General features: G+C 33.4%; 4 protein-coding genes across 4 annotated transcripts; 3 read left to right on the top strand and 1 right to left on the bottom strand.

Annotated features, from left to right (window-relative positions):
• Positions 1–564: 564 nt before the first annotated feature.
• LOTGIDRAFT_166779 (hypothetical protein) lies at positions 565–1,963 on the bottom strand (the record flags this gene model as incomplete). The annotated part of the gene is made up of 2 exons (XM_009064228.1): positions 565–1,048; positions 1,935–1,963. 2 exons carry the CDS (start codon positions 1,961–1,963, stop codon positions 565–567), a joined length of 513 nt encoding a protein of 170 aa, XP_009062476.1.
• A 1,505-nt stretch (positions 1,964–3,468) lies between these two features.
• LOTGIDRAFT_166778 (hypothetical protein) lies at positions 3,469–8,450 on the top strand (the record flags this gene model as incomplete). The annotated part of the gene is made up of 2 exons (XM_009064227.1): positions 3,469–3,499; positions 7,591–8,450. The coding sequence occupies 2 exons, from the start codon at positions 3,469–3,471 to the stop codon at positions 8,448–8,450; spliced, it is 891 nt and encodes a 296-aa protein (XP_009062475.1).
• An 8,240-nt stretch (positions 8,451–16,690) lies between these two features.
• Positions 16,691–17,494, top strand: LOTGIDRAFT_128530 (hypothetical protein; the record flags this gene model as incomplete). Its single annotated transcript, XM_009064226.1, has 1 exon — positions 16,691–17,494. One exon carries the CDS (start codon positions 16,691–16,693, stop codon positions 17,492–17,494), a length of 804 nt encoding a protein of 267 aa, XP_009062474.1.
• Positions 17,495–24,777: 7,283 nt separating this feature from the next.
• Positions 24,778–25,272, top strand: LOTGIDRAFT_128473 (hypothetical protein; the record flags this gene model as incomplete). Its single annotated transcript, XM_009064225.1, has 1 exon — positions 24,778–25,272. A coding segment is annotated over one exon (495 nt), but the record flags the coding sequence as incomplete, so codon positions are not given.
• Positions 25,273–25,274: the final 2 nt, after the last annotated feature.

Genomic DNA, 25,274 nt, shown 5'->3' with positions numbered 1-25,274 from the left:
GCTCATGGAAAAAAATACCAAGAGTTTCGTACTCTCTTATGTTCTAATAAAATCAGATTAAACAAAAATATTTTTCTATTTCCTTTCAAACCGTGTCATTAAGATGTTATTTCTATCCTCAATGGTGGAAAGATAAAGAAACTAATCAGAAAATTCCTTTCTAATTTCTGTTATTTGACTCTTGAAAAAACAACCATTTAAAAATAAAAGCCTAGAATATCGGAGCTAATCTCCACGTGGGATTATAAGTGGTTTAAAAATGACAGAATAGAGTGTGAGGAATTTTAATGTAATTTTGGCTTCTGCCATTTTGAACATTCCCTTCTTTAATTATGTTACTCAACCTTTTTATTTTCGTTGAAGAATAAATTTAGATTTTACAGGAAAAAGGAAAGTTGTACAGCATGAAAACTAACAATTTTTGACATTTTACTTACTTGGCATATTTCATGAAAAACGGAAATTTTAACATTTGTTTTAACACGTTACAATCTAGCTATAATAAAACTTCTTAAAATATCGTTCCGTTCAAAGTTCATTTTGTCAGCTCTGCTTGGTGATTTGTCAGCTCTGTCCGGCCATTCGTCTGCTCTGCAGGACAATGGTATGCTCTGCTTGGTTTATCTGCTCTGTCTGACGATTTGTCTGCTCTGCGTGACGATGTGTCTGCTCTGCATGACGATGTGTCTGCTCTGCGTGACGATGTGTCTGCTCTGCATGACGGTGTGTCTGCTCTGCGTGACGATTTGTCTGCTCTGCATGACGATGTGTCTGCTCTGCATGACGATTTGTCAGTTCTGCTGTGCGATTTGTCTGATCAGCTTGTCGATTTGTCTGCTCTACATGATTATTTGTCAGTTCTGCATGGTGATTGGTTTGCTCTACCTGGTGATTTGTCTGCTTTGGCTGATCTGCATTGCGATATGACTGATCTATACTATATAGATATTTCTCTGGTCTGCCCTGAGATTTTTTAAGTGACTTCTGCCACCAAATTGATATGTAACTCAGACAATTCTGTCTTTTATCGAGTGCAAGTAAAGTCAAACTGTAATAAATTTACATATTAGAATTGGAATTCGTATATCTAGTTGAATATATTATTTACAGATGGAATTTGCTGATAGTGGAATAATTTCATGTGAATTTCGGTCAATAGATAACAACTTGACAAATGATAGGTGCAGCTTTAATTTCCCTAATTTCGTCTGCATTTCGTAACAGATGGTTAATCTCAATATTCAGTCTGTACTGTAGTAACGTAATATGAACTTCTTGAATATGCATGGACTTAAATAAAAACCGGGGTACCAGTTTGATTCACTAACATTGATTTGTGGTAGTCTTGTTTACAGTTGGTCATGAACTGTTGATTAAGATATCATTTTTTCATTAAAATATAATTGCTTCTACTGTATAATTTGACCTAGCTGCGGTATAATGTTTTATAAGAGATACTCTCTCAGAATGCATTATTGTGTGTATTTTTGTTAAAGATGGGTCGAATATCACACTTGACTGAATTTCATAGACTTAGAACCTTGCCACCCTAACCCTAACCCAAAAGATCTTAAGAGTACGTGAGGATCGTTATTCATCACAAGTTGTTTTTTGAAATATTTTGTTCATGCATGACGGCAGTATCCATTATAATTTTTAAACGTTTAGATATTTATCTTTAAATAAATTTGACCTACTGACATAACATTGAGACCATATCAGATTCAATAACTGATGTAGCCTACATTTTGAAAAAAATAAACGGAATAGAATACCACGAACTATTTAATTCAAGGTCTTGTTTTAATTTTCAGTAGTAATATCATACAATGAAAGGAGAAACTAGTTTTTAAACAAACCCACTTTATTCCGCGAACAACGGGAATTCATTACCCCACAATACTACATCTTCACAATGTCAAGCTTTTACAAACCTCCTTCTATACACCTTTGCAATAGCCATCTTGATTTTATCAGGAACTTCGTCTCCACAATATCAAGTTTTATAAAAAAAACTTAGGCTTATTGCAGGGCTTTCGATCATTAAAATTTTGAGGACAAACTGTACAGTGGAAATCCTGACGTCAAATGGCGTTCGCCGGTGATGGCCAAGACATTTAGCTGACTTACTGGATCCTCGAGAACCTATGTTGTTAAATCATCCAATCATTGTCAAGAGGTTGAAGTTGAGAACCTATGATGTTATACTTGTTAAATCATTTCAAGAGTTTGGTCAAGGACTGGTAGACAGAATCCTCGAGAACCCGAGTTGTTATCCTGGTAAACTCATTGTCAAGAGGATTTACCAAGGACCAGCTGGTAGACAGAATCCATGGCCTTCTTATCCTTGTAACGTCATAGCCAAGAGATTTGAACAAGGTGTTATCTAGATTAAATCGTAGCCAGGTTGTTCGAGCAGCTAGTAGCTAGTAGACAGAATTCTTGAGAATTTTAGTAAACTTTATGCATGTTTTCCCACCCCCCCCCCTCCCCCTCTGTCTCTTTCTGTGATTTTCAAGGGCGTAACAAGTCGGTCAAATTTAATGGGATAATGCGATACTTTTCTTCCAAGCGATTAGGCAACTTACTTCCACTTCCAACTTTTGGTCACGCCCCGTTTTACACGTGTCGTTTAACAGGTGTCAGAAATACAATTTGATATTGTCTTCAAGGTCAAGCTCCTGTACATGATTGTGCTATTGAAGAAGCACAGCACCATGCAGTATGCAATGTTAACAGGTTTTTTTTTTCAGAATGGCAGCTAGCTTTTTTCGAATTACTTCTGGTGAGGGATCTTAAACATGGACAGCCTGTAGAGCACGGGGTATTGGTAAAGTGTCGTATCTGAACGACAAAACGTTATTTCTATGTCAGCCATAACCATGTTAGTGATCACAATAAAACTGTCCAAATTCTCCCATTTTGTTGGTGTAAATGTTTTCGCCATGGGGACGTCTCCAGTCTAAAACAAAGAACATGTTTATGAGGCCGATTCTCGGTCATTTTCGCTGTACATTGTCCTTGATAACACCTACTCGGGTACAAAAGCATTATATATTTGTTTGTGAAAAGAGTTATTGAACCTTATAATGCCCTCAATGTAAAAAACCGGATAACAAAATGACCATTCATATTTCAACACTAAACCCTTTAAGCATATTTATATGAGAAATACGGTCGAGTATGAATTGAAATTGTTGACATCTTGTTGGCTAAATGGTGGACCTACCTTTATATATAAAGCTGTCTCCAGCAGTGAAGCGATCCACCCTAAACACAAGGCCAACTCTAGCGTGGACAAAAGTCTGTTCAAAACGTTACAAAACGTTTAAAAAGAAGAGCAAAAAACAAAAAATCAGAATGTATCAAACATTCGACAATTCTGGACAATTTTTGTAAAGCCAGCGAAACTTTCACGATAGACAGTTTAAGTTTCAGACTGACAAACGTACCAGAATACACGAGGAAATGGCAAAAAAGGACAGCATCACCTATAGAGGTTTGCTAAAAGTTTCACGTGATATTGCAGTGCTGATATTCTCCAACTGTTCAAGTACTTAACAACCTTCATTCAAGTTAATATCAAGATATGAAAGTGAAATTTACACTCCACATCGTGACCACTGCAAACCTAATCTTCCCAAGGTCAACCGTGTCATAGTAGAGGTCAACCGTGTCGGACAGTAAGTGATCAACGATAAATATTGTCCAAACACTATTACTATTAAATATTGTCATAAATGATAATAAATGGTTTGTTATCAAGAGTTTTAGTTTAGAAACCAGCATGATATCTCATACATAATCTGTCTATTTTGATATTTATAATATCGGTAAAATAACAGACTTACAACCTAATTTGTAGGATAATTTAGTTAGTTATAGACGTTAAAGTGAAAGTATCGTCTTATACTGAACGTTAGTACTCTTACCTCATTATTCAAATCGATACAGCTGTAAATGAGTAATGAATAAGTTATCTTTCCTCATTATTGCAGTCGACCTATAGCTGTAAATGGGTACTGATAATCCGTGAGAGATTAATGCCAAGAGAGACGAATAGCTGGTAGATAGGATTCAATATTGTTTTTGCTATTTATGACGTTATACTTACATAATAATTTATAGTTTTCTACGTTAGAAGTTTCGCTACATTGTCATACAACGTTCTCAATACCTTTGAAATGTACTTTAATTAAATTCTAAATGCACCATGTGGGGCTAATGAAGACTGGCAACGCCATGCAGTGTGCAATGAGGAACATTTTGCTGGGACAGCGGCATTAGCCTGCGCTTTTTCCATTTCCAACTGTTGAGGATTAAATTTTAAGAACATGTTAAAATGATATTAGATATGTGTTATTCAATGCTGCTTTAACCATAAATGGCGTAATATTTACTATAAATCTATAATTATTGTTAAACTGGCTGTTTAAGAAACGTCCGGGGAGGGTTAACATGTATTTTTGTAGACGATAGGGAATTCATACACGTTGCCAACAGTTGATAAAATGAACACATAACTGCCACATTCAATCAGAAAGCTAAAACACATGTAACTGAGTAATATATCATGAAAAAAAACAAGAAAAACCGACGTAACAGTTCTTATATTATAGTATTTCTTCTCAGTTTAATAGATATACCTATTACATCATGATTATTGCGATATTGCTGGGTTATGGTTGTGACTGATGAAAGTATGGACAGTACCCATGGACTAAGTTGTAACATCATTTCGAAAAGGAGTCATGAAAAACCAGCTGGTCGACGGTATCCTTAAGGACCTAATTTGTTTTCCATGTAAAAGATTTGCCTCGAGATCCGACCTGTGAGTCGACAGCATCCTTGAGTTTTTTAGCCTTGAATCCGAATTTCCGCTTATTCAAAGTTTATTGAAATTCTGATAGTTAAATTCCACATTCAGATGTTAAAACATTCGAATTTGAAATTTAAAATCATTAGCCTACATGCTGTAACTCATTCACCAGTCGGAATTCTCCACGACCAGACGACCATGAAGGGTTAATGGGTTTAATTTACCATTCTGCAGGACTGACATTCCGAGGGTTAATTACAGAATCAAATTTACAGCCGTCAATTATCAATGAAAGATATAAATAACTTCTGGTTTGACGCAGGTGTTTGAAGATTGCTTAGAATTCAAATTCATCTTGTTTGTCAAAATTCTTCTGTCTGTTACTGTGTATCCTACTCCATAGATATATATAGGCCTGGACTTATTTGGAGAATGCGATGGGATTCGAGGGGGGAAGTATCTGCCCCTTTAACAATACATCTTATTTTACACCAAGTCAACTGAAGCAGTAAATACCATCCACACGGCCCCTCAACATACATCGACCAAGTCAACTGAAGCAATAAATATCATCCACACAGCCCCTCAACGTACATCGCAAGCCGGTCAAATCTTATATTAAACCCATTACTAATCTAAATCAAACCATGATGGGTCAGATTGAAAAAAACGACGTGACCAATGTAGATCACTTCCAGGTATCAAGATACAACTTGGCCTATCGTATATTGTTATTGAAAACCCCTCTATTACACCTGAAATATTGGGTCGTGTGAACCCTGAATTAAACGTAATAGGGGTATATTAGATTTCTTCGAGGAGTGGAAGTTCTAGTCGATACTGTCTAGTTTATTTATACTGAAGTATTACAATGTATCACAAGTTCTGTTATAATAAAATCTATAATTTCAGCATATTTCTCATTGTTACTCGTCGTCACAATAAAAAAGTTTTATTTTCCGAACGGCATTTCAGTCTGGACGTTGGCTTCAACTATTTGACTCGACAGGCCAATGAAGACATACCTCACCACACTACTGATTGTAATAGTTTTAGAAGAAGACATTAAAGATCAAGATATTCACACTAGTCAAAAACAAATTCGTATGACCTTCTCTAATCAAACTTTATCTCAAGTTGAAAGACGATACCTTCGAATCTTATATGCATAAAGGCAATAATTATGATAACTTGTGTTTTGCAGTGTTGATAGCTGCGTATTCAAGGTAAAAAAACGGTCACCATTGTATCTACTATTAATGTCTGGGGAAATTTGAGCAAACCTGCTTTATGTAATGTTTCTTTAGATTCCATTGACGTGTACAAAGGTCTCGTCTTACCTTCTCATGCTTCATAAGCATCAGCCGTACATAGTTGTAATCATGATTTGAGGCGCGCGTTTTACTTTTGGGGAAATTTGAGCAAATCTCCCTTATTCATAGAATGACTTTTGGATATTTTTTGTGATTTTTCTGATCTATGCTGTCTTTCATATTCTGTTTTAGCGTTCGTCTTTATTTTACGAATTTACAAACTTCCCTTATTATTTTATAAAATGTTTTTTGTTCTTTGTTCACTTCTAAAATTCAAGTCTAATATATTAGACTATCAAACGTCTAGGGTCTATCCAAATAGCTTTACAAACGTCTAAGGTCTCTCCAGATCCCTATACAAACGTCAAGGGTCTATCCAAATCGCTTTACAAACGTCTAGGGTCTATCCAAATCGCTTTACAAACGTCTAGGGTCTATCCAAATCGCTTTACAAACGTCTAGGGTCTATCCAAATCGCTTAACAAACGTCTAGGGTCTATCCAAATCGCTTTACAAACGTCTAGGGTCTATCCAAATCGCTTTACAAACGTCTAGGGTCTATCCAAATCGCTTTACAAACGTCTAGGGTCTATCCAAATCGCTTTACAAACGTCTAGGGTCTATCCAAATCGCTTTACAAACGTCTAAGGTCTATCCAAATCGCTTTACAAACGTCTAGGGTCTATCCAAATAGCTTTACAAACGTCTAAGGTCTATCCAAATCCCTATACAAACGTCAAGGGTCTATCCAAATCGCTTTACAAACGTCTATGGTCTATCCAAATCGCTTACAAACGTCTATGGTCTAACTAAATCGCTTTACAAACGTCTATGGTCTATCCAAATCGCTTTACAAACGTCTATGGTCTAACTAAATCGCTTTACAAACGTCTAGGGTCTATCCAACTCGCTATACAAACGTCTATGGTCTATCTAAATCGCTTTACAAACGTCTTGGGTCTATCCATATCGCTTTACAAACGTCTAGGGTCTATCCAAATCGCTTTACAAACGTCTGGGGTCTATCCAAATCGCTTTACAAACGTCTAGGGTCTATCCAAATCGCTTTACAAACGTCTAAGGTCTATCCAAATCGCTTTACAAACGTCTAAGGTATATCCAAATCGCTTTACAAACGTCTAGGGTCTATCCAAATCGCTTTACAAACGTCTAGGGTCTATCCAAATCGCTTTACAAACGTCTAAGGTCTATCCAAATCGCTTTACAAACGTCTAGGGTCTATCCAAATCGCTTTACAAACGTCTAGGGTCTATCCAAATCGCTAAAAAAAGTCTAAGGTCTATCCAAATCGGTATATACAGTCGATATTTTATAAAGGTATCAGGTTGTTTTCGGTTACCTCATTGTAAAGATAAAACAGGTCATAATTAATATAATATGATATTATTAACATAATTATAAAACTGTAAAATAATTACAATATTGTATCGTCGCTAGCATGGCAGGGTAAACATATTGTATCGTCGCTAGCATGGCAGGGTAAACTTATTGTATCGTCGCTAGTATGGCAGGGTAAACTTATTATATCATCACTAGCATGGCAGGGTAAACATATTGTATCGTCGCTAGTATGGCAGGGTAAACTTATTGTATCGTCGCTAGCATGGCAGGGTAAACATATTATATCGTCGCTAGCATGGCAGGGTAAACATATTATATCGTGGCTAGCATGGCAGGGTAAACTTATTGTATCGTCGCTAGCATGGCAGGGTAAACTTATTATATCGTCGCTAGCATGGCAGGGTAAACTTATTATATCGTCGCTAGCATGGCAGGGTAAACTTATTATATCGTCGCTAGCATGGCAGGGTAAACTTATTATATCGTCGCTAGCATGGCAGGGTAAACTTATTATATCGTCGCTAGCATGGCAGGGTAAACATATTGTATCGTCAATAGCATGGCAGGGTAAACATATTGTATTGTCGCTAGCATGGCGGGGTAAACTTATTGTATCGTCGCTAGCATGGCAGGGTAAACTTATTGTATCGTCAATAGCATGGCAGGGTAAACATATTGTATTGTCGCTAGCATGGCAGGGTAAACTTATTGTATCGTCGCTAGCATGGCAGGGTAAACTTATTGTATTGTCGCTAGCATGGCAGGGTAAACTTATTATATCGTCGCTAGCATGGCAGGGTAAACTTATTATATCGTCGCTAGCATGGCAGGGTAAACTTATTGTATCGTCGCTAGCATGGCAGGGTAAACTTATTGTATTGTCGCTAGTATGGCAGGGTAAACATATTATATCGTCGCTAGCATGGCAGGGTAAACATATATTATATCGTCGCTAGCATGGCAGGGTAAACTTATTGTATTGTCGCTAGTATGGCAGGGTAAACATATTATATCGTCGCTAGCATGGCAGGGTAAACTTATTATATCGTCGCTAGCATGGCAGGGTAAACTTATTATATCGTCGCTAGCATGGCAGGGTAAACTTACCGTTTAGGACAACTGACACTTTTAGGTGTCGAATAATAGATAATACAATAAGAAGTTAAAACCATGAGTAGTATTGTACAAAAATAGAACGTAAATTGTTGAAACGATGTGTACAATAAAACCATGAGAAATATAGTCTATTACAAAAAAGACACGTGATGTAAATTGTTGAAACGTTGTGTACGATAAAACCATAAGAAATATATCAAAAATATGCCGAAGACGCAAATGGTCGAAACGTTGTGTATGATAAAATTACTGTATGTGTATTACTGTACAAAAAACAAACGAATAATGTAAATTGCTGAAACGCTGTGCCGTTTTTTATGTTATTTGTAAAAGGGATTGAAAATAGTTTTACTGAAATTTATACAAATAGTAATTTATACAAATTGATGCTATTAGTGTCCCCGATACACATATAAATATTAAAAAACCTTTTTACAATCCTTTGAAGGATACTTATTTACCAGCTTTTCGCGACGAAAGATCGTGAGAAAACTGTTATCTTAATGTTGATATTTTGAGAGTATATTATGTACTATAAGTCTGTATTTAAGGTGTTTAATATATGTATAAAGGGATTAGAGATTAGGGAGGGAAAGTAGGGGATTATTCGTCCCTTACTAACAGTTAAACTATTTGTATAGTGAAGAATGTAAAGTTTATATTGATAGTTATAATAAGCTGTATTGAGAGGTATAGATATAATATATTTAACTTTAACACTTATAGTGTTATTCCGTAATCCTATTTAGATCTACCCGAGAAGAGCACATTTTTTTTTTTAATAAATTTTGTCATCTCTCTTATATATTTACATCTTTTTTTGATTTAAAATTTTCCATAATTTTTTTTAATTATTTAACTGTAGTGTCTAGTTTTGTTATAGTGATATATATTATTATTTATAATTGTACAGTCTATTGAGATCGATTGTGATGTAATGGGCTTTAAACAATATATCATTATTATTATTATTATTTCCCTCGCTTTAACAACTACAATATCCACGTTTAATGAACACAAATCTCGTCGCTTTCTGGGATTATTCGTCTTATTCTAACTGGTGCTTATCCTATAAACTACATGCTCTCCAGGCTTTTGAATTATAATATCATTAAGCTTGTATTTTATGGCTTGTTGTTGTTAAAAATCATAGTTAAATGTCTCCAACACTTGCCGAATCGTATTAAAGAAGAACATTATTTATGGCAAAGTATCATGAACTGTAACGGTATCGAGAGCCGATAGGACTCCATTTTACTAAGTTTGCTACCTTATTACTCATATATCTCAAGTATAAATTAGCATCTGATTTCATAGTTGCTTAAAGTTTGCAACATAATCTCAGCTCAAGAGAAATAAATTTTGATTTTTAAAAAGCTTTTGATTCTGTGTATCGTAAATTCTTTTTAAATTAAAATCTAACGCTCATAATTATGAATTAGTGTTTATCAATCAACGTAATTTGGTGCCGAAATTTGATCAGGGCGTTGCATGATAAGTAGCACGAAGGAGGAGTATTGTTCACCTATTATCGGTAACACAATAAAAGATGGGCGAGAGATGGTTTAAGTGTTGGACTATAAGGGGCGAGACTAGATCCTTAGACAGTTGATCGTCGATAAAGACTCTTTCTATATATTTTCTATATATAATATTTTATAGAATATTGATTGATCTCGACTAGGGTAAACAGTTGCCCTTGGTTCATTATTCAACCTTTTTTTCATTACCTAGCCCTTTCCATTTTTATAACCCTTCTTATATTACATATCCCTATTTATACGAAATAATATTTTTAATATTACTAAGCCCTTGTAAAGATTTCATTGAATTTCAAGAGACCTAAAGTTTACATTAGAATTTAATAGAATTTTATTGAATTAGGGCCTTATGGCCTCCGTTCGCTAGCTAGGCCTGTACAAATACTAAATTTGTTTTTCATAAAGGGTTGGGTTTTATGGACTTACTCTCGCCCAATTTGGAAATGTGTGGATAATAGGAGCCTAACGAGAGTGATTTCAGTTATTTTACGAAACGCCAGACACCATTCTGCGATTGGTCTGTCCATGCCACATTCTTAAAATTAATCAGAATTAATTCGTTGATTTTCGGAAAGCCTTTGATTGAGTTACAAATCTGATTTATTGAAAGTAGTTTGTGATATCAGAAGAGTTGAGTAGGCAAGGAAAACGGCAACATCAGCTTTGAAAGACACAACAATGAAATGATGACTGGTGGTCATTAGTACTGTTCTTGATGTCATTCGCCCTGTCAAGTCTTTTAAAACATAGGATATAAAGTTGGCCATCTATAGATTCATAAAGTACACTGTGTATTTGTATAAAAACAGGTCAGAGGGGATGTCGGTTTATTTTTTTTTCTACAGATTATAATATAGTAATTCTGGCGAAACTTTTCAAGTAGTTTAGAGGGATGCCGTTTTACAGAGGATTCAGTTTCACTGTAGTCTTATGAATGCGTAATGCGTAGTACAGTTTTGAGTGTAAAAGGGTCACAGAAACATTTCAAACTAGAACCCTAGAGTACACAAGACGTTCTGCGTTTTTGAGTGAAAACGGATTGAATTGTGGATTTATTATTCTAGTCATCCACAAGAACGTTTACTGCGTATTTCAGTGCAAAAAGGTCATACGGATTAACGGAACTAGTCAGCTATGAGTATGGGTCCGGCGTGACAATATTTTGTTCACTCCTTTGTAATTATGCAAGAATTGGTAATCTGGCGTGATATATGATCCCCTTGGTGATGAAAAGGCTTACTTATCTTCCTTAATTTTTGCCCATTATATAATTAAAAGCTAAGATTTTTAAAGGGAATTTTTTAACTGTCGAAATAAGATTAACTGATACGTTTTAATGAAAGGGAGTAATGAGTCATCAAGATAGCTTTGAAAAACCTTTTTTATTCTTAGAATAGCTGGGCCCATATCATCTTCACAATATCTAGCTCTAACAATCTTCGTAGAAGACGAAGTTCGTAAAAGCTTGACATTGTGAAGATGATCGTATATCATCAAAGTGTAGTAATGTTTTATGTGGTAAAAGTTTTTACGTGTCGGTTGAATTGAATATGATTTTATATTATGCAACTAGTAAAGTTCAAACACGTTATATATAATCTTAAGTCATACAAAACACATTATAATATTCCAACAAATGAAAAGTTATCCGTGTGCGTATCCAAACACAAACTGAATATGAATTTTTTGTTAATTGTAAAACTCTATGCACTGAATATGAATTTGTTGGTAGTTATTTTTGTATTTTCGTCTCTTCTTTCAAAAGTAACTCAGTTGGAAGTAATAGTACAACTCCATTTAAAGATGGGTTTCCTTAATTTTATTGTCAAATAAAGCAAACTATTTGATTAAATGGTGTTTCTAATGAATTATCATGTATTCTTAATCATATCATTATTTTGTTATTGCATATAATTAAGAGTTTTAACCAATCATAAATATCCATGTATGTACAATCTGGATAAACAAAAAAGACTTTTTGTCCTTTCTACATCAGTCACTCATTGGAATTCTGCTGGTAATTCTCTTATAATTTAGCTAATTATGAATTAATAATGGACATGTGAGACAAACTGGAATTTCTCCAAGTCATTAGAACATCTCTACTTTCTATTCATATAAGTATTAGCTTTTTTATTTTTATAAATGAAAATAAGGGAATCCATCTTGAAGTTCAGAAGTACAATAAGATAAGAGCAATAACTCTTCTCTTTAGCAGAAACTAATATTTTCTGTGTTTTGACAAACCGGGGATATAATTGAATATAATTACGCAAAAACATGGCCACTCTTTACACGTTGACAGATGTCGGCCATGTTTTCTGGCTTAACCGAGAAATGTTTTTTTAGACTTTGATGTAAAGTTACAATATGGTTTGATAATTAACAAGATTGACACACAAACCTGAATATATAATTCATTATTTCCAGATATATGTCAATCTATTCTGGAGCGAAATTTTTAAATATTTTAAACCAAATAACTTGTGAGGGTGAGATATCCGTTTTGAATAAACTTCTGGTTTAGTCCAAGTTTTCAAGTTTTTTTTTCTAATTTGTGCTGTTGAAGCGATTCAATTTTTTAAAACTTCGTATAGTTATATTTGTATTTTGGCTCCAACTTCCGGCTTCGTATTTTTTGGAATTAGGAGAGGGGTAAATGGCACACATACGGTGTTTTTAAATTCGGCCTTTACGGGGTTTGTGGCATGAACGTATAAAAACAGATTCTCTGATGCCCAATTATAAAATGAGTTACGGTTATAATGTATTAAGTGTGTCTGCTTCTGAGAATTTTTGTGGAATTCTATTTTTTTTATCTTGGTTACAAAATATTCGTTAATGTGGTTACAAACACGCTTGTAGTATTCGTTTAGAAATATAACTAAAACTAACAGTATCAATTTTTATCAGGAAGATGATTTTTTTCAAAGAAAATTCTAGTCATATTGTTTACTTTGTTACAGGAAATATTCAAAATGGCTACCATATGTCGGCCATATTGGATGTTAGTTTAGGATAACGTCAGCTTCCTGATATTTTTTTTAACGGTTTTTGTCAGAATTTCCTTCCATTAGGCTACAAGTTTTATTTTAAATTACGTTATAAATGTTTATTTTTATATTCAATATGTTGCTCTTCAAAAGCTGAAAGATTTTTAGCTGCCTTTGGTTGGATTTGGTTTTTCCGATTATTAAGCGTCAAAGTTTGCAAATATTAAATAAATAAGAAACAATATTATAGATATACTACTCCTTTCTTTAATTTCTGCAACGTTTTGATTCACATACAGGAGTCTTTATCAAGTATAAAATAATAATAGTAGAAAACAGAACAACAAGTATATATACAGTCAAAAAATAACATCTATAACTCTATAACAATAATAACAATAGATAAATAGTGTTTTTATTTATTTAATGTTCTATCTACTTCTAAATGTCATTGTAAGATTTGATTATAATATAATATGTAGATAGATACTGCAGTTATAAATATATATATATAGATACGATGCTATGACGTTATAACGTTATTCTATTATTGTCACGTTATGAAAAGCCTGATAATTTCTTCGGAGTGAAAGCTCTAGCCTGATATATCGTGTTTTCTTTCCTGGATATTAATATTGATATATTATACGATATATATATAAATTTCAGTATATCAACTATACACTAAGCTATAAACACTATAATTATACCTATCAATATCACAAGTGATGCACTTGATAAAATAGGTATAACAGAATAATGGTCACAAGGTTATGCAGATACAGGTTATTATTCAAAGAAGTAATTTGATACCAATCTGCACATCACGATGAGAATCATGAAGTCGAAAGCCCATTTAACTATACTTATTCATAAAACGCTTTTTTCTTATCCATGTACTTTATAGATTCTACTCTGCACCTTGTTCACGAGGTTATTGTGAAATGGTGCATGATACCTGTTTACACATTAGCAATTGATTGACAATATCTTTATTGAGTTATATATCCTGTAAACAATAACAACGTTTCTTTTCTTCTCAGAAAATGTGATCACGTTTACAGTTATGTAACGTTATTCATCGAATTTATTGAAAGATATATATAATCAAGAACTGTCTAGCAAGTCCTGGGTTGAACAGAACAGATTAACATCGTAACTTTTACTTTAACAACCGATATTTCTGTGACATCATATACAACTATGTCGCGTAGGTAGGAAAGGTCATTTCTTGACGTCATTAAGGCTTATACGTCACATCTCATCTGACGTTAGCCTGGTTTGTGACGTCAATCTTGTAACTTTGGGGTGACGTAGGATGCGAAATTTAAGGCGTAATGTACTAGTTTGTAATGTGACGTAGAAAAAGTCGGTAGTAGGTCGTTAAGAATGATTTTATGAAATTTGGGTAACTAAGCAGTGTACTCGAACCTAAAAAAAAAGGATTGGTCATAATGTTTAAAAGGTTTGTAAATTTGTGAAGACGCTGAATCAATAGTCTGACCTGACAGTTGTATAGATTGAAGAAAAATATATAATAGTATTTAAACTAGATGACGTGTACACTATTAAATTGATCCATAGGCATTAGATAATTACATTTCAACATTGACAAGAGTATTGTATTGAAGGGTGGGGCCGACTTGAAACTTTTTGAAATCTTATTTATCTAAACCATATCACAGTGGTCCATTATCCTGAATTCGTCCTTTCAAAACATTTTCAAAGACATTTTTATAAAACATTATGTAAAATAAATTGAATAGGGGTCATGAGAATTTATATCACAACACAATTTTCTGTGTGAAAATCAATTAACAAAATTTCCCCTTGAAATGACATTGGCTTATAGTTCACTGATCAGTTAACAGAGTTTAAGGTATTTCAACCGGATTTCCGTCGGTGTAAAACTCAGATTCAGATTGTTCCTTGATTTGTGGAAGATGATCTGCTAATACCTATACAAAACGGAGTTTTACTTTTTAAGATTTTTTGAAAGTATTTGAAGAAGATCTAATATAATCTATCTCTAGTCCGTTATCTTTGGAGAGAGAAAATGAAGGTTTACGTTACGTTCTTCATTTCTGTACCATATTAGATAAAATACAGTAAATAAATATTCTGCATTGTAAGCTAAATACCCCCTCCCCTATTCCAGCCTCTTACAGCTATTTTGGCAGTTGTCGGCTGGTGTAGAGACAGAAAAACTAGGCCCGGTTTTGTGGGATTATTTCGCACCTCCGTAGGATCTTCTAGACTACTGTATACTATTTGTTTTCGGAGTTTTGTAATCTAACCTAAACTTTAAGACAATTATAATTCAAATTGTCAGGCTATATTCACCGACATGAAAACAGGTTGCAGGGAATCACGAAATAGTGAGGATTTATAGGGAGAAGGGAGGTAATGCAATCTTGATCTTGAAAGGGGTAACAGAAATAAAAGGGTTAAAACCCCAGTGTGGTGGTTTTGCAATTTTCTTCAATGTCCGTTAGAGTAAATATGAAATCAACATCCTTACTGTGATTTTTATATAACGATTCTGTTAATCAATATCTCATATTTTGATTTTTTTATATTTTGTAGGAAAATGGCAGATATTCGAAACGAAAGATTTATCTCCCCCTTACGATGCCTCACACCTAGTTGTAATGAGGGAATTAAAGGAAGAAGACCACGCATTATTTCAACCTACCGCTAATAAACATGCTCCTAATAAACGGGCGGTAGGAGCTCCAGCAGCGTCAGCATCTAATATCAAACAGATGAAGATAACAGCAGATAGAAAATTAGCACCCAAGGTAAGATACAGTAATTATGATTATACATAAAAACATGATTGTAAGATTTAGATCTCAGTAAAAACTCAAGATAAAGAAAAATTTAGAAATTATGATTTTACCTCGAAATATGCTGATAAAATAATAGTTCAGTAAAATAATGGAATGAAGGTGTAAACCGACCTTTCTACAAAAAGCATTGCGCCTGAAGTAGTGGAGGTACGATTAATAAATTATTACACCTCATTATAGTTTGATATTAAAAAGGTAGCCCAAGAAAGATATGAAGATGTTATTCTGTATCCACCAATGAAATTAAATATTATTATCATATCAGTTTATTAATTGGGCTCAAGTTTACAGGCATGTTTAGCATGTTATCGGGTCCGTCATAGATCTTAATGTTCTAATCTGCAAATTAACTGATATCGTCAAAAATTCTGACATCTCGGTTTGGCGACTAGAACATGTTATTCCTTGAAAGAAGGAGACAACGAGATAATGTCATATTACGACAATTGGTGTGGTCGAGTCGACTAAGTCTAGCGATTGACCAAACTGTCCCACGTACCACCAATTTTCAGCAGTCCCGCCCGAGCACCACTTTATGTACAATCGAGAGAAATGTTTTTATAGACTTAGACGTAAATCTATTAACAGAGTTCCCCTTTCTTTTCAGGCTTCGGTATCAGTTAACAACCAGGATGCTGAGAGAACGGATCGTGTCGAAACATTGAAACATTGGTGCAACAAATTACGTCCTAATATGCCCGACCCTGCTCTCATACCAGCCGTAAAGCTACAACAAATAATCGTGGACGATAAACACAAATTACTGTATTGTCAGATGCCAGGGGTGGCACAAAACGACATCCGAAAAATGTTGCTTTATCTTAGTGGTGCCACGAAGGTGAAAAGCCATTTAGACATTTCAGTGAGCGACATCTTCACAAAATACAGCAAAAATCTTAAAAAACTTAGTGACTTCTCGGGACCTGAGAGAAAAAAGAGGATTCAATCCTACTTCAAAATGTCCTTCGTTCGTGAACCTTTAGAGCGATTGTATTCGTCGTACGAGAACAAGATACACGCTAAATGGAGTACGTATTTTCATTTGAATTTCGGTACCAAAATCATCAAAAAATACCGGAAGAAGCCGTCGAAGACGTCATTACAGAAGGGAAATGACGTCACGTTTCCCGAGTTTGTGCAGTATGTAGTTGATGCAGAACAGAACGACGAGGATCTTAACGAACATTGGGAACAATATTATAAACAGTGTCATCCTTGTATCATGTCGTACGACTTTATAGGAAAATATGAAAGTTTAAACAGCGATATTGAACATGTTTTAAACAAAATACACGTGCGCGATAAATTCAAGGGAGACTTGGTGTCGACGAATTACACGTACACGAAACAGACTTTAACTAATGCGTATAAAAATGTACCTGAGAGTAATTTAAAGAAACTATGGAAGATGTATTATCCTGATTATAATTTATTTAGTTATCCTTTCCCGGATGTTTTAAGAAACATTGTCAAAAATAACGATTTTCAGGATTACTGAGCTGTCCGGTGATTTAGGGAGTTTACTACCGGTTAGTTCAGGGGTGGTTTCTCTAGTGCGATATGGAGATTTCATACCTTATCTTTGTCTATTATACATTATATCAATTATGAGGAGACTTGAATGGTGAACTTGGTATATCTTTCAGAGAGTCCACAAATCTAATGATGTGGCTTTAAACCGGTTAAATTAGATACTGTTATGTGGTACCACTCTGTCATTGGTTTTGCCAGCCTGAATAAGCTTTATCATTAATTTGGTGTATTAACTTGGTGAACTTGGTATATCTTTCAGAGACTCCACATATTTAATTATATTCACGTGGCCTTATACCGGTTATACTGGTTGCTGAAACTCTGGTGCCACTCTGCGATTGGTGCAGTCAGCAAGACGTGCCTTCCATATTTCGTATCATTTATGTGGTGTTTAGTATGGTGAACTCGGTATATCTTTCAGAGAGTCCACATAGTTTATGGTATTTATATGAGTTATATCGGTTATATTGGATGTGGTAACTCTGGTGAGATTGAGCAGTGAACAATGCAAAACTTATATATCGTATACAGTATATTACTGAGGGATTTGGAAAGGTTAACTCACCATCTCTTTCGACTTTCAGTTTCACAGAGGTCATTATCTGATAATATTTTTGTTGTAGTGTTGTTACTCGACTCGGTATGACTTTAAGACATAGCTCATCGTATTTATTTGAGTAAATTGGTGTCAACTCGAATCTAAATCCAAAAAGCTTAGAATATGTTCTATAGTGTTTTGTAAACTCGACATCTCTTTAAGCAACTTGGTTCTTCTTTTCAGAAACGTAGTGTTCAGCTATAGAGTTTAAGAGAGTTCGAATCAGACCAAAAGTAAATCTAGTGTTTCGTGGAATTTTCGTAATGAACTTTTTAAAGATCGCAAGTGTTTCGGCTAGATAAACTGATTAGACAGTTCATGTCTGGAGTGACCAATCATAACTCTTCATTTGTATGTACTGTGATGTTTTTAGACAGCAGAAAACGTACGTGTCGATGATTTTTATTTGTAAACTAGGATAAACAGAAACATCTCCGAGCAACCAGTTGGTTTATACACTTTTATGACGTTCTTGATACAAATTTCACAATTAATATATTTATAGACGTTGTCTACTTATGATTTATACACCATCAACATTATGGGGATTGTCTTGTACTTCTACAATCGTGTTCCTCCCGAAACCACGTCAATTTGTCTATAATCAACTGTAACAAAACATGTTGAACAAAATGTTCTTTGCTTAGAATGATATCATACAATTTTTTCATATCATTAATTGCGTATTCAATTTTTTATTTTAATGCTGAAATTTTAAAAGAATTTGGTATATTTATTGCTTGTATTATATAGTTTGTTCTTCATATCTGTGATAACTGCATGAAATCCTTAATTTCGTCTATATTTCTCTTTTAACCATTGTTTTATCATTATTTTCATTTGTCCGTCCCATTCTCTGAAATAAATTTGAAAATGTATGCTCAGATAGAGCTGGTCAGATAGAGCTGGTTAGATAGAGCTGGTTAGATAGAGCTGGTTTGCTGGAGCTGGTAAGATAGAGCTGATTAGATAGAGCTGGTTAGATAGAGTTGGTCAGATAGAGCTGGTAAGATAGAGCTGGTTAGATAGAGCTGGTTAGATAGAGTTGGTCAGATAGAGTTGGTTAGATAGAGCTGGTCAGATAGAGCTGGTAAGATAGAGCTGGTCAGATAGAGCTGGTTAGATAGAGCTGGTCAGATAGAGCTGGTTAGATAGAGCTATATCTTTATATTCTCTATATCATTGCCAATCAGACGCTTTGTGCCTCTCGTTATAACGTCACCTTAAAAACTTTGTGACCTAGCAACGACGACTTTGTGACGTGTAAATATAACGTCTTAGTGATGTGGTGATAACGCCAACTTGAAAGCTCCGTTATGACGTCTTACAACGCTTACCCGCCAAAATGACATCAAACAGATTCTTTTTTCGTTACGAAACGACTTCAGCGTAGTAAATTGTGTGACATATTCATGCGCAGACGATGTTAAACAATTGATCCTTTAGCTAAAACAGTTCAAACATAAATCTAAGAAATTACTTTCTGGCAATTTCGTTATCCTCTGTACATATTGATATCAGGTTCATATCAATTTTTATTTATCCATTATAATATAATTTTATCATAAGATAAAGATGTTTTTAACACCATGAGAAGAAATCTGAAATTTCAGAAGTAGAGTAAATTGTTATTTTTGTTATGTTAATGAATTGTTGCCAAATGAAATATGTATAATAACCGTTATGTATATATACATTATTTTATTATCAATATGGATATGTTCATGTTTTTATGGTTTTTTGTTCAATAATCGGGTTAAATATGGGAGTTCTAAAGTGGTCTCATGATATATATTATATAATCATAGGTATGAATAATTAAAGTTTGTGATACCAACTGCCATACTTAGTCCTGTTTGCTAAACCTCACTAAAAACTTATACTTTATGAAAGTTTTTGTCTGTTGTCTATGATAAGAACTTTATTTAGGTGTTAGATCGTTAGATATCATGTTCTCAGTCCTCTACACATCATCGTATCATGTTCCTAATTGTCTAGGCGATGTTCTCAATTGAACCTCGTCATCGTATCATGTTCCTTATTGTTACCTGTCATTAATTCATGTTCCCAATATTGTCTTCTTCGTCATTATATCATGTTGCCAATTGTTACATGGTTTTTATACTATGTTCCGTATTGCCAACATCATCATTATATCATGTTCTCATGTTGACTATTTTTCAATAGTTTTCTTAACAATATTCTGTGTATATGTACAAAAATATAGTTCCCCTTTTACCATCATGTTTAAATAAGTGCTAATATCGTAGAACCCTGGACTCCGTTTCTCAAAATATTGTAGATTAACATAGAGCGTAAAGGTTATGAATTAATAATTTGATAACGTCAAGAATAATGTTTTTATTCACTTAACGTGCAAGTTGACTCGTACGGATTTTTGAGAAACGGGGCCCTGGTTTACAAACTTTCACAGTCTGTGTAATATGTCCAATTAAAACACAAATTATATTTTGCTCATTGAAACTTCTTTCATTATATTTGCTCAATCGTATTATTTTCTTGTCTCGCGATGCCAAAAAGTAATCCTATTTTTTTATTTCCCTTTCTTTTACCTTCTCTTTAGCAAAATAAAAAACAGCCCTCTCTTGAAATTCGTCAACTGTTTTTAAAGATAGAAAATTTGATCTCAAATTGAAGTTTGTCATCTATGTGCAAAGATCTCTTCACAAAAAACTGTATTTATATAAGGGTTTGATGTTTGTATACCTTATTATCAGAATACCCAAAATGATGATATATTGATGATATATTTCGAGGTAACGCCTATCTTTATTGTTATTTCATTTTTTAATGGTTATTATTTTTATAAAGCTGTGTATTGTTTTGGTACTAGTATCCTATGTCACGCCACTGTACTGGTGTTTTTAACGTAACGATTTTAGACTTTTGATATCAGTAACGGGCATTACTATTTGGTAATAAACAATTTAATTTAATTCAATAACATCTAAAATTTGTGTTCAATTAAAAAATGTAAAAATATTAAAGCTTCCTTCTTTTGTCTAGTGCACAGCATGATTGATATTCAACGTTTAAATTAGTTCAGAGTTTATAATTAAATAATATAATGAATCTTAGTTGTATTCTGTGTAGGATTAGAAAGTAAAACTATCTGTTAATCCAGTGATTGTAAAAACAAAGATTAATTTAATTCAGTTTTATATGATAAATTTTATTTTGTATTTAAAATCTTCAGATGAGATTTTCTTCTTGATATGACATTATTATTTCAAATATTTTATAAAATTGTTGCCTGTACATCGATTGTAAATAACGGTGAATTTGTAAATAAAGTGGTCAAATAAATTATGCATTGTTATCTCCCTTTGTATCATTTCAGTGTATTATAATAATATCATATTTTTAAATCTCACGTTTGTTGACCATTTACCCACACAAATGAAATTTTTCGAATGCGGCATTGTGTAGTTTAAACATATTTTATTGTACAATATTACAAAGGGACCATGACAAAAATTATGAATCTTCTCCCCTAAGGGTAAGGCATTTTGTGACTTTTAATACACTGAATCATCGTGGCAGGTAGAGTCAAAGAAAAAAAGGGGGGTTGGGGTTGAATAAAACATATAGATTGAAAAGTTGTCGTCTTCTGCCGATTATATTTTTTGTGGATTTATATCAATTTTAAGTGAGTAATATTTAAAGGTATTGTAAAGATGTTTTAATGTGTATCGGGGTCTATGATAGCATCAATTTTTACCGTTCCAATTTTCAATCAGACGTCTGAGGTTCTATTGATTCTACACAAACTCCAAGTTTTATGACGTCAGTTAATAATAATAATAGCCTGTGCCACAGTGAATTATAAAACGTGTAGTTATAGTTGATAATGAATAACAAACAAAACGACTGAAAGCCAGTCCATTAAATACAGTGTTTCTTTTTGAAGTTTTCTACGATTAATTTTTAAACAATTAAAGGGAGAATACTCTAAACAAATTTAGACCACGGCTAATTTTAATGCGCCCATAGAGTAAGCAGTCATTTTGGGCATAAATATTTTAAGCACAAGACAATAATATACGATATTTTGAGCACACTTCTTTTAAACACACCATTTTTTAGGCACACGGTCATTTAGGTACGGAAAGGCGTCGTTACTGAGCTGCTACGGCGACGGTAAATTATCTTACAGCATGCTGAGGTCGCGATAAGCGTGGTATTAGCATTAGATACTGCACCATTGTCGATATTACTTGTCGAGATCGCTACGGAATCGAGAAGGTCTCTGTAACACCTCCACAAACGCAATAAAAATCAAGTGTACCATCAGGTGTTTTTAAAGAGTAAGCATGGGCTTCTTCGCGTGCGAAATCCGCCACTACTATCTCGGTCAAAATCATGAGATACAATCAGATCAATTCATGGGTGACCAAACAAATCAGCCAAAGGGCAAAAATTTATTTACAAGGTTTCGGAGATGGGTGGAAATGGTTAAATTTTCGATGTAATTAGAATAGATTGGAGACTATATCATCAATGTAATATACAGTCCATGATAAGAATAGATTGGAGACTATATCATCAATGTAATATACAGTCCATGATAAGAATGGATTGAAGGCTATATCATCAATGTAATATACAATCCATGATAAGAATAGATTGGAGACTATATCATCAATGTAATATACAGTCCATGATAAGAATAGATTGGAGGCTATATCTTCAATGTAATATACAGTCCATGATAAGAATAGATTGGAGACTATATCTTCAATATAATATACAGTCCATGATAAGAATAGATTGGAGACTATATCTTCAATGTAATATACAGTCCATGATAAGAATAGATTGGAGGCTATATCTTCAATGTAATATACAGTCCATGATAAGAATAGATTGGAGGTTATATCTTCAATGTAATATACAGTCCATGATAAGAATAGATTGGAGGCTATATCATCAATGTAATATACAGTCCATGATAAGAATAGATTGGAGGGTATATCTTCAATGTAATATACAGTCCATGATAAGAATAGATTGGAGACTATATCTTCAATGTAATATACAGTACATGATAAGAATAGATTGAAGGCTATATCTTCAATGTAATATACAGTCCATGATAAGAATAGATTGGAGACTATATATTCAATGTAATATACAGTCCATGATAAGAATAGATTGGAGACTATATCTTCAATGTAATATACAGTCCATGATAAGAATAGATTGGAGACTATATATTCAATGTAATATACAGTCCATGATAAGAATAGATTGAAGGCTATATCTTCAATGTAATATACAGTCCATGATAAGAATAGATTGGAGACTATATATTCAATGTAATATACAGTCCATGATAAGAATAGATTGGAGACTATATCATCAATGTAATATACAGTAAATGATAAGAATAGATTGGAGGGTATATCTTCAATGTAATATACAGTCCATGATAAGAATAGATCAAATTACTGAGGTCAAGACTGTGGACATATTACTGAGGCCAATTTACCTTGTGACCAACTGGTAAAAACCATCTTCTAGCATCCTAAGATGTTATCCGGTTTTCCCTTAAGGTTTTTTCAGGACCAACAGGATCCTCTAAATTCTTACTTGTTATTCTTGTTAAATTAATGCCAAGATGTTTTCTCAGGACCGACTGGTAGACAAGATCTTCTAGAACCTTAGTTGTTATCCTTGTAAAAAAAAAAAAATGATGTTTATTTGTTTTATAGACGATGACTATTAAGGAAGATGATGCTAACTTCACTACCCAAATAAATGGTATGGTAAAGAAATATGGCTGGGCACAGGGTTGTGGTGGTCAAATCTTGTATTGTCCCCCCAAAGGAAGGGCTGTTTTATACGTCGTTGATACTGGTCTAATCTTCAACCCTACGGTAACTATTACTTCTATTTCCGTCTTGATGTTGAGGTAACCCCCCCCCCCCCCCCCCCAATTCCAATCACGTTATTAGTGTATTTGTACTGATTACAAATTGGAGATTTTCATGGAGATGATTGTAACTTTCAGAATGAATGGATACGTACTGGCGCTATACCCAGATTTGACATTGAGCTCAGGACTGATGACGATATACATGTATCTGGAAATGGTTATTGTGGTGGAGGAATACCGAAATCTCCATTAAAATTAGACATCAATCCATTATATAGTAAGTAACAGTCATATTCCTTTAGCAACGGTAGATATTATCCATAATATTATAAGGTTATCTCCCTTGCTCTTAGTAGCAACTCAATCCATCATATCGTAAGTTAGAGTTGTGTATCATTTCAATTGTATATCATTTCAATTGTATATTGTATATCATTTCAATAGTATATCATTTCTATTGTATATTGTATATCATTTCAATTGTATATTGTATATCATTTCAATAGTATATCATTTCTATTGACATACCATCATTTCAATAGTATATCATTTCTATTGTATATTGTATATCATTTCTATTGTATATCATTTCATTTGTATATCATTTCTATTGTATATCATTACAATTGTATATCATTTCAATTGTATATTGTATATCATTTCAATAGTATATCATTTCTATTGTATATTGTATATCATTTCAATTGTATATTGTATATCATTTCAATAGTATATCATTTCTATTGTATATTGTATATCATTTCTATTGTATATCATTTCATTTGTATATCATTTCTATTGTATGTCATTTCTATTGTATATCATTACAATTGTATATCATTTCAATTGTATATCATTTAAATTCTATATCATTACAATTCTATATCATTTCAAGTGTTTATCATTTCAATTGTATATCATTTCTATTGTATATCATTTCTATTGTATATCATTTCAATTGTATATCATTACAATTGTATATCATTTCAATTGTATATCATTACAATTGTATATCATTTCAATTGTATATCATTACAATTGTATATCATTTCAAATGTATATCATTACAATTGTATATCATTTCAATTGTATATCATTTCAATTGTATATTATTACAATTGTATATCATTTCAATTGTATATTATTTCAATTGTATATCATTTCTATTGTATATCATTTCTATTGTATATCATTTCTATTGTATATCATTTTAATTGTATATCATTACAATTGTATATCATTTCAATT

Source organism: Lottia gigantea (assembly GCF_000327385.1).
Source record: "Lottia gigantea unplaced genomic scaffold LOTGIsca_61, whole genome shotgun sequence".
In the NCBI taxonomy this organism is placed as follows: Eukaryota; Metazoa; Mollusca; class Gastropoda; family Lottiidae; genus Lottia; species Lottia gigantea.
This window is presented reverse-complemented; position numbering and strand designations above follow the sequence as displayed.